This window comes from Castor canadensis, chromosome 5, assembly GCF_047511655.1.
Source record: "Castor canadensis chromosome 5, mCasCan1.hap1v2, whole genome shotgun sequence".
Classification (NCBI taxonomy): domain Eukaryota; kingdom Metazoa; phylum Chordata; class Mammalia; order Rodentia; family Castoridae; genus Castor; species Castor canadensis.
In genome coordinates, this window is record NC_133390.1 from 57,427,474 (window position 1) to 57,439,916 (window position 12,443).

The 12,443-nt window shown below is 40.7% G+C and overlaps 1 protein-coding gene across 1 annotated transcript in view; it reads right to left on the reverse strand.

Annotated features, from left to right (window-relative positions):
• Myh15 (myosin heavy chain 15) overlaps positions 1–12,443 on the reverse strand; it is a 144,520-nt gene that overhangs the window by 14,241 nt on the left and 117,836 nt on the right. Inside the window, exons 34-37 of the mRNA XM_074072376.1 lie at positions 9,131–9,323; positions 8,692–8,895; positions 4,753–4,878; positions 494–664 (exon numbers count right to left, since the gene is read on the reverse strand). Coding sequence (XP_073928477.1) covers positions 494–664; positions 4,753–4,878; positions 8,692–8,895; positions 9,131–9,323 — 694 coding nt within the window. The remainder of the gene's footprint in view (positions 1–493; positions 665–4,752; positions 4,879–8,691; positions 8,896–9,130; positions 9,324–12,443) is intronic.

Consider the following 12,443-nt stretch of genomic DNA (forward strand, 5'->3'; position numbering starts at 1 on the left):
CTTTATGAAGGTAAATTCTACATGATTTCTGTCAGCTGTTGCTATATCTATGCTGAGTCTTTCTGGATCAAGTGTTTGTTTTTCTGCCCTTTCTTTGGTATTTCTCTGGCATCTCTTTTCTCAGCATTTTCAGCAGAGAAAATGACAAGAACAAAGGTAAAGAATCAAGACCACAAGGGTGAATATGGGTATAGAGGACTATCCTACCCATGGAGAGCAAGAGTTGGGAGTGGGGAGTGGGAGGAGATGCACCCCCAGTTAGCAAAGAGGGAAGGCATATTTCATACAGGCCAAGAAAAATCCTATTTGCTAGCCAAAGTCAAGCAACAATGAATAGATACTTTGAGATCAGACATTCTCTCCCAGGGATCTGAAAGTGCTATTAGTAAAAGTGATAAAAGAGTAAGAGGATTATCTACTGTGACATTCTAGTATAATATGGTGTTCAACTGGGGTTTGTCAAGTCCCCATTATTACCCAGGCAAACTCCTACCCTGGATTCTAGTTTCTGAATTTGCTTTCTGCTCCCCAGCAAGGCAGTCTGTTCAGCTTCATCCAGCCTTTTTTGTAAGTCTTTAATTGTCTGATCCATATTCTTTCTTATCCTCTCCAAGTGGGCATTGGTATCTTGTTCCTTCTTCAATTCTTCTGCTAGGTTTGCTGCCTAGAAAAGAAGGAAAGGAACTAAGGTAGTCTAGCAGTCAATCGATCTTCAATTTCTGCCAATGACCTTCAGTTTCTGGTCTGGCTGGATATCATGCTTTGCCTGTGTATATTTAATCTCTTCCCACCGTGCTCTCCCTCACAATTCAGCCACCCTCAAGTTTTGGAAAGATGAGGCAATAGAGATAAACAGCAGCACAGGAGAGATTGGAGTTAGCAGTGGCGGAAACAGACCAAGAATGAAGTACCATACAAACATTATGACACAACACCTGTGTGGAAAGAAAAATGACCAATAAAGCATTGGCTTCTAATTAAGTACCAGCAATCATTTCTTGTTGAATAAAATAACTAATATCACATGATTCACCAGAAAAATTGTGGGAAGGGGCCTATGAAAATATTTTTCACAACTCGCTTCTATAATTCTGCAAAATGCACTACTGAAAACAAATTTAGACTCCAAAGAATTTGGCAGTATCAAATGTTCTCAGTGCTAATACTTTTCTATCTATCTTGTTACCAACGCCTATAGTTTGGATATGGTTTGATTTTATTCCCTAATGTCTCATATGTCATGCTCTTTATCCTCAGTGTGTTCATGGTGGGAAGTGAAGCCTAATGGTAGGTGTTTAGGTATATTAGGAATGTCCTCTCAGAAAAGATTGTGGGACCCTAGTCTTTCTGGATCTCTGTCTGAAAAGGTGATCTCTTCCTCTCACATGCATTTGCTCTGTTGTGATGCCATTGCCATGGGATCCCCATCATAGCCAAGAGGATGTTGGCAGCATGCCTCTGAAAACTGCCAGAAGGGTGAACTAAATAAACCTCTTTACAAAGTTACACAGCTTCAGTGTTTTGTTACAGCAACAAAATTTCTGACTAAGACAGAAAATTGGTAGTGAGGCATGGAATCATTAATGTAAGTGTACCTGAAAATGTGGAGAAAGCTTTGGAACTGGGAGGCAGGCAAAAGTAAGAAGAGTTTGGAGGAGTAGACTAGAAAAAGCCTATCATGCTGTGAGCAGAGTATTAAAGGCAATTCTGGTGAGAGCTCAGAAAATGAGGAGTCTTAGATGGAAATAAGGATTCAGTTGAAAACAGGGGAAGGGGTGCCCTTGATACACTATGGCAAAGAACCAAGACATGGTGACCATGCTCTAACACTTTGCGGAAAGCAGAGCTTAAGAACAATGAACTAATTTGTCTGGCAAAAGATCTCCACACAACAAAATACTCAGGCTGCTACATGAATATTATTGAAAACTTTTAGTCAAATTAACTGTGAGACTTGGGAGCAAAAGAAAATAGCAGGAACATGTGTAAAATTTTCATCCTGGCCAGGGAAAGAACTAAAAAGCATGTTGAGGACAGGAGTCCTTGCTTAAGAAATTAGTATTGATAAAAGGGAGCCATGTAGTAATAAGCAAAGCAATGAGAAAAAGGCCTCATGTATCTCATAGAAATCTATGGAGTCTCTCCTCTCACCACAGGTTCAGAGGCCTGAAAGGACAGAATTGTTTCATGAAACCCCAAACTCCATGAGCTGCTACTCAGGACTCCCTCAAATTCCTTTTCCTGAACTTATCTGGCAAACAATTTCCTTGCTGCAGTGGATCTCTGTTGTGATGAGGATGTAGTTCTGCTACAGCAGCAGACTTTGATGTCTACATAGTGCTGGAGTGCTGGTAGAAGCCATTCAAGAAACAAGAGTTATGGGTTCATGGAAGCTTTCACCAAGATTTCAAAGCAAAGACTTGGAGGTCAGGCAGAAGTTTGCGACAGGATCAGAGCACCTATATAAAATAGGACTGATGGGCAAATGCCGGTGGAGCCATGGGAGTGGATCCATAGCATGGCCCCCAGAAAGCCAGAGAAAATAACAGTGTTCAACACTTGCTGAGGGAAGTTACTGGCAATGTGTAAAACCAGGATAGGAAAGGAGTTATGTGGTGTAAAACCACCAAAGCCACAGGGCAAGGATGTTCTCGGGGTCCCCCCCACTCTGCCATGTTCATAAGATGCCAGACCCAGGGCTCTAGAATTTAATATATGCCCTGCTGGGTTTTGGTTTTGCTTTGAGGTGATTACTTCTTTCTACATCCCTAGTTCTCCCTTACAGAATAAGAAAGGTTATTCTATACCAGTACCACCATTGTACCTTGGAAGTATTTAACTTGTTTTTTGACCTTTTCAGGGTTTAATGGTTGAAAGAGTTTGCTTTGAGTCTTGGATAAAACTATGGAATGGGGCTGGACTCCTGGGACAATTAAACCTTGGGACTATCAGAGATGGAATAAATGTATTTTGCATTGTCAGAGGAGTATAAATCTTGGGGGCTAAAATTTGGAAGTGGTTTCTGTGTTTCTCCTATGTGTTGGGAGCTTGGTCCTCAGTATGGTGATGTTAGCAGGTAAGAGTTTTAAGGGACTGGACTTAATGGAAGCTCCATATGTCAAATAAGGTGTGCTGTCAGAAGGAATTTTGAGAACCTGGTCTCCCTGACTTTCTGTCAGGCAATGCGATCTCTTTCTTCTCTATGTACTCCCTCTGTTGTAATGCTATCTACCACAAAATCCTCACCAAAATCAAGCTGTGGTTGGTACCATGCCCTCAAACCTCTAGAGATGTGAGATAAATGAAACCTATTCTCTTTATAAAGTTACCCAGACTCAAATATTTTGCAATAGCAACAAAAAGGGACCAAAATGCCAAACATCTGTAGAATGTAAGTGTGAGATTTCTACATAGATGTTGAAGACAAATAATGAATGTCAGCAGCAAATCTGAACTCTGCTATGTGGGGTTGGGACTCAGAGAAACACTGTTGATATTGGAGCATGGGAGAAAGAGATAGTGGATTTACTTTTCAACATTTTCAGGAAAACCTTATAAGGGCAACATTAAGATCATACTGTCTTCATAACGGGTGACTACAGATATTTAACAAATAGGAACAGGAGGTCTTTTTTATCTTCTCTGCCTATGTAGATTTTCATAAATGTGAAGCAAGTCATTATTCCCTTAATCAGCAACATCTTCAAGATTTCACACATCTCATTTCCATCAGAGAGAAGCATCTGCTTGAGTGACAGGCAAGCCTCTCCATTCCCGGGGAAGGCTGTATTCTATAATGACGTAGGATTTAGTATCAAGACGTTTTGTTTAGTTCTGCAAAATATAGACACAAGCTCTTCACCTCTTTTGAATTTTAAAATCTAATTGGAGGGGCTGTCTCCCCAGTTCTCACAATCCTTTAAGCAAGGGGATCAGCTTTCATTGGGTCAGGGCTGCTGCATGTGGTTACACATTTGATGTGCTCAGCAAAATAACCTTGAAGGAGCAGAGCAGAGACTGAAATCAAGCCCCGTCCCAACTGGTAAGCTCTGGGACCTGCCATGCTGGGTCCTTACACATGTACCTCACCCTCCAGCCTCCCTCCACAAAAACTTTCTGTCACAGGTACCTTCTGCTTGTCACACGTTTTGAGAGAAGTGCTGCATTTGCCCACAGGAGGTCCCCAGAGGGTGGCCTTTTTCCAAGTCCCACAAGGTTACATTGAGGCTGGCAGCCAACCTGGAGCTTAATGGCATTAACAATTTTAAATCTGAAAATAAGAGCTCCACCAATCCTATAACACTTCTTTACCAGCGTTTTTTGCTACTAAAGCAGCAATAGGGGTGTAAAACACAGGAGACTTAAGCATTCTTTTCAGTTTTCCATCATAAAACTGTAATAGGTCTGAGGAACATAGATATTTGCAAGGAAACACAGAAAAGTTTCTAGACACTGGATATATTGGTTCACAAGAGTAAAAGGGCTAAACTTAAGGAAAAAACTTATACATCTACAATATTCTACTTTTGCAATTCAACTGCCCCTTTCATTGCTAGGGTGTGTTGGAAGGGAGGAGCTAATTGGCCTAGTTGTTCAAGCTGAGAACAGGGAGACCCAGGGGTCAGCCAGCCTCCTGCTGGCTCACATGGGGAATCAATGGAATCTTTCTGGACTGCAAATGGGCCCTTCCTCTGGGCTCCTGCTACAGTGAACTCCAGGAGACAGGATCAAGCAGGCAGTCAACACACCCACCTCAGTGGCTGCCCTCTTGGCCTTCTCTTCTGCCTTTTGACACCGCTGCACCACTCCTTCAGTTTCTCTCTGCATCTGATCAACATCAACCTCCAGTTTCTTCTTCTGGCTAAGGAGGCTTGTGTTCTAAGGAAAGGTAGCATTGCTGTTAGACATCTTGAAACCAGCAATGCTAATGCAAGCTGGTCTGTCAGGACATGCAAGAGGCAGCTCGAGTCAGGAGCCAATTTGATCATAATCAGTCATAGTTAAGCAAGGCTTCCAACCCTAGGTGGCTTTTGGATGGAAGGGATTTCATCTCTTTAGAGCATCAGGAGGAAGATGATGGCAGCCTGAATCAGAAAGGAGAAAAGTGTCCCAGGTAACCAAGAGCCCAAATGTGGGTTAGTTTTTAACTTGTTGAGGAATGTTTTCCTACTTTTTTAATATGGTAGAAACAAGTGTCCCAGAGTCACCTACATCCATCTAGGGAGAAGGGGCTTGGGGAATAAAAGTCACATTTTCCAGCATGCTGCTCCAGGAAGAAAAACAATTCTTTGTCTTTGTCCATTTGCCTTCCTGCTTACTCTACAGTGAGGAGGAGGTGGGCAAAGTAGTTCAGGAAAGCCTCACCCCCTGCCTTAGGACCCCATTAAATGGAGGATGCTTTGTGTTCTATTGCTGGAGCTGCCCTAATTCTTTCTTTCCTGAGTTGTGACACTGGAGGCCAAAGCTCCCTTTGCTGCATCTGCTCTGTGTTTGAAGCACAGCTTTTCTGAGGGTGTGAAACCTTAGCACAGGGAGCATATATAAAAGGCACAGCATTCTACCTTTTATTTCTCCTTTCTTTCATATTATCCCTTCACTTTCCTCTAACTAGGGCCTCTTTCAGGGGCAGGATTAAGTGTTGGAGGAAGAAAGAAAGACATTCCAGCCTCACAGGCTCTGCCTGCCTCTTCCATGGCAGTAAGCATCATCAAGACTGCCCCCCATCTGTGGAGTCAGGGCTTGTGCACCCCAGGGTTTCCATCACCTTGGGTGACATGGGGGAGGTAATTGTGTTTACCTGGAGTGTTTCCTGGATGCTCACTGCATATAACTCCATAGGAACTCTTTCTTTGTAATGGAAGTGACAGGTAGAAACATTGATTTGTTTATACATAGAATCACTTAAAATCTACAAAATCTTCAAAACCTTTGCAAACTGAGTAACTCTGTGGTACTTTTTTAGGAGGAAGCAGGTTAGGGAGTGTTTTGCAGCAGGTCATCTATGTTGTCACAGCTCAGATTTGAGAAGTGAATACATGTCTTCAGTCAAAGAAAAGTTTGCTTCATATGCTTGTGATGTCATTGGGAGAGGTATAATGTCACATAGGCCAGGACCAGCACCCATGACATGTTTGATCATTGGATACCTCTGCAGAAACTCTGATTCAGTAGGTCTGTGGTAAGACCTGAGGATTGCACTTTTATGTTAGTGACATTTATATACAATACTTTATTTTTTTCTCCTGGCAGAACTGGGGTGGATACTGCTTGTTACGCACTCTCTCTATCACTTGAGGCATTCCATCAGCCCTTTTTTTGTGTGTCAGGTATTTTCAAGATAGGGTCTCATGAACTATTTGCCCTGGCTGGCCTCAAACCACAATCCTCTGATTTCTGTCTCCTGAGTAGCTAGAATTGCAGGCATGAACTATGAGTATCTAGCATTTATACATTTTAAGTTTCAGATACTCTACCATACAGACCAAGTCACCACTGCATAATTTTCATTTCCCTCCCTCAAAATCCTCTCTTCCTTTCCAAGTCTGCTTTTTCTCTTATTGATGTCCTAATCTCTCTCCATAGTCCAATGGGTTTTTAAAATCACATTGGGATTGTTGGTGCATTATCAGTTTTGACATGCATATCAAGTGATTTGTCACCAGTAGTTATTAAGTACTTCACTCAACAGATAATTGACTTTAAAAAACATCTAATTTTCAACATTACAAGATTTCAATCCAATAAATTGAGATAAGCTTTCTTCACGGAGAAAGAAAATATTTACTTTCCCCCTTTTGAACCCAAGGCATTATATATGCTAGTTAAGTGCTCTACCTTTGAGCTACACTCCCAGCCCAACAATATGTGGAGTGAGTTAGCCTTCTGGGAATTATGCATAACCTACTGTCTATTTGCTTTTTTGCTAATGGAACCCAATGGATTGTGTTATGCACATGGACCAAAACTATGGGCAAAACTAATTGCAACACCTTTTGGCAGGCACATTTCTGGTTTACGTAGTCTTTGATGCAGCATTTCTTAGTTGGGGCACAGCTGCATTCTTGAAACAACAATTCTTAGTGATATGACACCTCGAAGGAGTTTTAGTTTCTCTAGACTCTGCCCACTAAATGCCAGTGCCACTTCCCAGTCACTGTGCAACCAAAATGGTCGCACAAATGTTTCTCAACACCCCTGAGTATGACAGTCTGTCCTTAGTTGCTTTAATCTATTCTTCATAAAAATCACCACCTAAAAATTTTAAAATGTGGCTCCAATAGCTGCACTCTCATTTACTCAAAATTCTTATACTGAATTCCCATTATCTGTAGATAAAATTCAAATCCATCGATGGGACTCAACGTTCCTGGTGACCTGGCTCTACCTGTCTCTTAGCATCATTTCTGCTCTCTCCTATGCATCCTGTGCTCTAGTTTGTGAATTGTCTTTAAAATCCCATTTCCTCTCCCCCTTCGCCACCCCTGACACTTCTTTCCCTCTGGCTGACATCTTCTGTGTCTTTCACAACTCCGATCAAGAACAGTATGATTCTGCCTAGTCTAAGATCCTTAGGGAGGGTGTGCTTCCTCTGTCGTTATACTCACAGCAGCGTGCTATAAGTGCCACTTAGGTCTTCACTGTTTGAGGGCATTGGAGACAGTGTGTATCTACACCAGGCTTACCTACCCAGGTTATGGTAGGTGCCTAAAGATGCTTAGTGTGATATATTTACTACTGGTACTTGCCCTAGCCTCTGCGGCTTCACCTGATTCCAGGAGAATGGTGAAGGAGGTATGAATTTTGCTTCATGGCATTTACATAACCTTACATGAGAAACAAGAGTTCTGAAAATTCTATCTGTTAGTGGCCATTATGAATTGTTAGAGATTCCTGGCTCTAGACAGGAGCATTTTTCTTTAATCCTGGGATACTGGAAGCATAAGGATTTAAAGAGAGGAGGAGAAACAGGAAAGTGGTTCTAGAACTGGAGGAAATATTTATCCCTCTTTCCCCAGCATCCCTCTTGGCTGCAGATGCCTTCATAGTCCATTCTTGTAGCAAAAGGCCTAATGTTACTAATTTTATCTCACCAAAAAGTGCTCTAAGGGTTAAACTTCTAACCTCTTTCTCAGCATACAATCCTCTTTGGAAATAGGATCTTGAAAGAAGTAAAAATGATTTTGTTACTGTGGGCCCTATCCAATATGACTGGTGTTCATATTAAAAGTGGAAATTTGTACAGAGATAGACACTCACAGAAGAAAGACAATGTGTACACACAGTGAGAAGACCAAATAAGGCAAGGGATTGGAGCATTGCATTGACAACTTAAGTAACAGCAAAGACTGCCAGATATCACCAGAAGGTAAGGAAAAGGATTATCCTACAGTTTCCAGAGGGAACATAGCCAGTAGACACCTTGATTTGGGATGTCCAGCATCCTTGACTATAAGAGAAGAAATAACTGTTGTTTAGGGCCACCCAGTGTGTGGTGCTTAGTTATAGCAGCTGAGAATTTAATATATTTGATAATGAAAGGAGTGACCACTGCTCTGCTGCACAGGCTCTTCCTGTGTTTCTCATATCACCCAAGACTTGACATAACATCCAGGTATGGTCTATGTCTGACCCTAGGGTAGGAACCACAGCCTTCAATCAATTGACCCAGCTAATAAGAGTTTACTTTCCTACCTGGGTATAGAAAAGATTAATTCTTTCAGTGGCTTCCAGGAGCTCCTTTTCTGCCAGCCTACGCCCACGCTCCGCCTGTTCTTGCAAGGATCTCAGTTCCTCTAGTTCAGACTGAAGAAGAGAATTGCGCTGCTCAGCCACAGCCACCTGCTCCTTCAGGTCATTGTTCAGGCGTGTGCTGTCATCCAGGTGCACTTTAAGGTCCTACAAGAGAAAATATGGGTCTGAAATGCGTACTACTCTGAGTTCAATGTGAGATGTGCACCTTGCATACATAGTCTAAGCAGAGCTCCACTTACTGGAATGTAAGTATGTTCCAACTGTCTTGAAGGATGAGATTGCTGTCCTCACCTTTACTGCTCAGCAGAATCTGTTTCTTAGTTGGTTACAGTCATGCAGAGGCATTTCCAACTCTACCCTATGTGACAGTAGGAAATACCTTCATTTGACTCTGAAGCTGGCCCAGGGATTTGGTGGTTTGTGACAGCTGCCGGTTGGCAGAGCAAAGCTGGAGCTCCATCTCTTTCAGTTCCCCTTCCATCTTATTCTTTAGCCTGGTAGCCTCAATTCTGCTCCTAGTTTCAGAATCCAGACTAGATTGCAGGGAGTCAATAGCACATTGTTGTTTTTTCCTAATTTCAGAAAAACATTCAGGAGGAAAACATCACATATTCAAATTAAGAAAAATTACTTGCTATGTTTGCAACAGTTTAGTAGGATGTGGAAATAAAACATTAAAAAACTTAATAATTAACAAAATAAGATTAAAAGGTTTATATATTTTATAAACAGAGAAGGTTTGGTGTTAGGTTAAGTGAGCCTATGCCCATCATAACAGGTTAAGTAAGGCTTCCATCCAAATTCTGCAAAGAATCAAGGAACCACCAGAATTTTTTCCAGGTTCCTGAGGGACAGTGTTAGGCTCATCTTAGATACTCTTTCAAATATCTAGGGGAACCCCCTAGATTTCCTAAAGTGACTAAAGATTAAGGTTGAATTTCCTTTTAGGCAGCCATAATATTTATTTAATCTACTTCTAATTATAAAATAAAAATGTCTCAACAGCACAATAAACAGCTAGTGAGATTGGGGTTGAAACAACTCTTGCAATCCAGCAATATTGTTCTAAGGGTCTATGGATAGTGAGTTTCCTACAATAGCATGCTTATCTCTCTCTATGAGTTTGAGAGACATGAAATTGACTGAGAAAACTACATGCTACATGATATTGAATTATTTTAGTGTTTCTTCATAAAAACAAAAGCCCTGCAAAAAACCACATTTGCAAAGTGACAGAATCTCAGATAATAGCTGTGTGTTCAGAAAGGCAATGAGAATTTTGTGGAACTCATGGAAAATTTGAATACTCTACACTCTTGAAGATATTTTGAGACCATGGAACTGAATTTTAGTTGATGGATGGGGACAGTAGGAGGCATACTGTTAAAAGCTTCATCTATACAAATTTTTACTTATGTGAGTCTGCCATTTCTTTCCATAATTGGTAGCATCACAAAGTTGAAAGCACTTGGTTTCCAGAATTACTTTGAATAGAGATTGACTTTCCATCTTACCCCACTTTGGACTCTGACTTGAGCAAAAATTAATTTCTACTGCTTAAACTCGTGAAGATTTGGTGTTGTTCATCAGGACAGTTTAGCTGCTATCACTAACACATGCCCTATTAAGCTCATCCCATTAAACAGGGCCCTGGTGCTGGACAGAAAAGATAGAAGGGAAAACAGAGAAGTTCTCCTATCTGTATAGTGTTCCTCAAAGAGTCAGAACAAATAGTTAAAGTGTATTTGTCTTAGGTCAGAATGAGATTCCACATCAAATTGTCATAGAACCTGCATCCTAATATCTGAGGCTGATTTGAAAGGTATACATCCTACAGGTGAGTAGGAGTATGGTCAGAGTTTGCACTTGGGTCACAGGTAGGGATTGACTTTTTATGACCACTTTTTTCTTATGTGGAGAGGGGCCTCCAAAGCAATTAATGAAATGTATAAGAAATAAGTCTTTCTGGTTCCATAACCCAGGGAGCCCAAACACATCTCCCTAACCCCCACAAGCTAAGGTTTAATTTTCATGCCTATACTTAGGCACTGGAATTTTGTTCAGCTCCAGATCATAATCCTACAGGCCTGGAAGTACATAAAGTTAACTGGAACTGTTACAGGCTGAACTGCATATCCCCCCAAATTCATATACTCAAGTCCCAAATCCCAGTACCTCAATGTGAATTGTATTTGGAGGCAGGGCATTTAAAGATCCATACAAGGTCCTTTAAAAAGTTAGTTCAGATAAAATAAGGCTGTTAGGGTAGGGCTTTAATCCAATAGCACTGGTATACTCATAGAAGAGGAAGACACTAGGGACGTGTGCACACAGAGGAAAGATAATGTTGGGAACACATTGAGAAGGCAAACATCTTGGCCATAAGGCAAGGACAGAGGCCTCAGGAGAAACCAAACCAGTCTCCTCCTTCATCTTAGATTTACAAGCCACAGAACTGTGAGGAAATTAATTTGTGTTGTATTAGCACCCAGTTTATAAGATTTTTTGTTATGACAACTCTTGCCAATTAACATAGAGACATTCATATTTAACATCACTAAATGCTTTAAAACACAACTGTCTTTCACTGGAGAAACTCATTTTTCCACAGCCAAATTTCTAGGAACACCAACGCATGATTGGCTTGGTGTAGAAATCCTCTGTACTGAAATACATTATTCTACTGCAGCAAGGTGACTGTTTCAAATATTCTTTACGTAACTTCATGAGTGCCTGAAGACCAGTAAAAAGTGCTATGGTTTAAGAAGTATGAAATGACACAGGGGGAGAATGCTTGTTACACAATCAACACATTTCATGAAAAATCAAGAAATTTTCAAAATGAAAAATCCCTCAAGTACACTTTTTAATGAAAAATAAAGCACTGATGACCAAGGACAATATAGCAATATATTCCTCCTTTTGGAAATAGTAACAGAGAAGAAGCCAAATTTTGAAAAAACTGAAAATCTCATGATTTCAAATCAATAGTTCAATAGGCTCTTTTTTCTTTTGCAATATTGCTCATGTATGTTAGAGAAACATGGTATTTTCCTTGATCCAAATATGCAGACTGTAGCTTTTCTGACATATGGTTTTGACTTAAAGGAATTAATCAGATGGATATTATAATCATCATGAATTCCATGTATGTACAATTGTGCCTTTGATTTGTAGAGTATGAAGCACTTTACCACATCTTTCTCAACACCTTCTGTGAGATGTAGAATGGCTTTTATTCTTCTGCTTCCTTGAGAAGTTAAGGAATAGAATGTCTAAAGTTATCAGCTTATTCTGATAAAGTTAAGGAAAAATCCAGCACCTGTGAGTCCTGTCTAATTCAGTTTTCTGACTACTAATACTATCTCAGCTGTTTCAACAGAGATTCACTTAGCTTTTAGATCTGCCTCTCCAAACAGCCAGGAGCATATGAACACTCCCTGATTGAACATTAACTTTAATGTACACAACCAAGTTTTAGTCTTTTTATCCATGGTTCAGCATTTTCAGTCAATTTCTTCAGAGTCCAAGAGAGGGACTTTTTACAGGAGACCTGACATTATACTCAGTCCTGTGTGTGTGTGTGTGTGTGTGTGTGTGTGTGTGTGTGTGTGTGTGTATGTGTGTTATCCCAAGTCTCATATGAAAGCAAAAGGTGCTTGAATATAAGAAATCCACAAAAATTAGCAGTT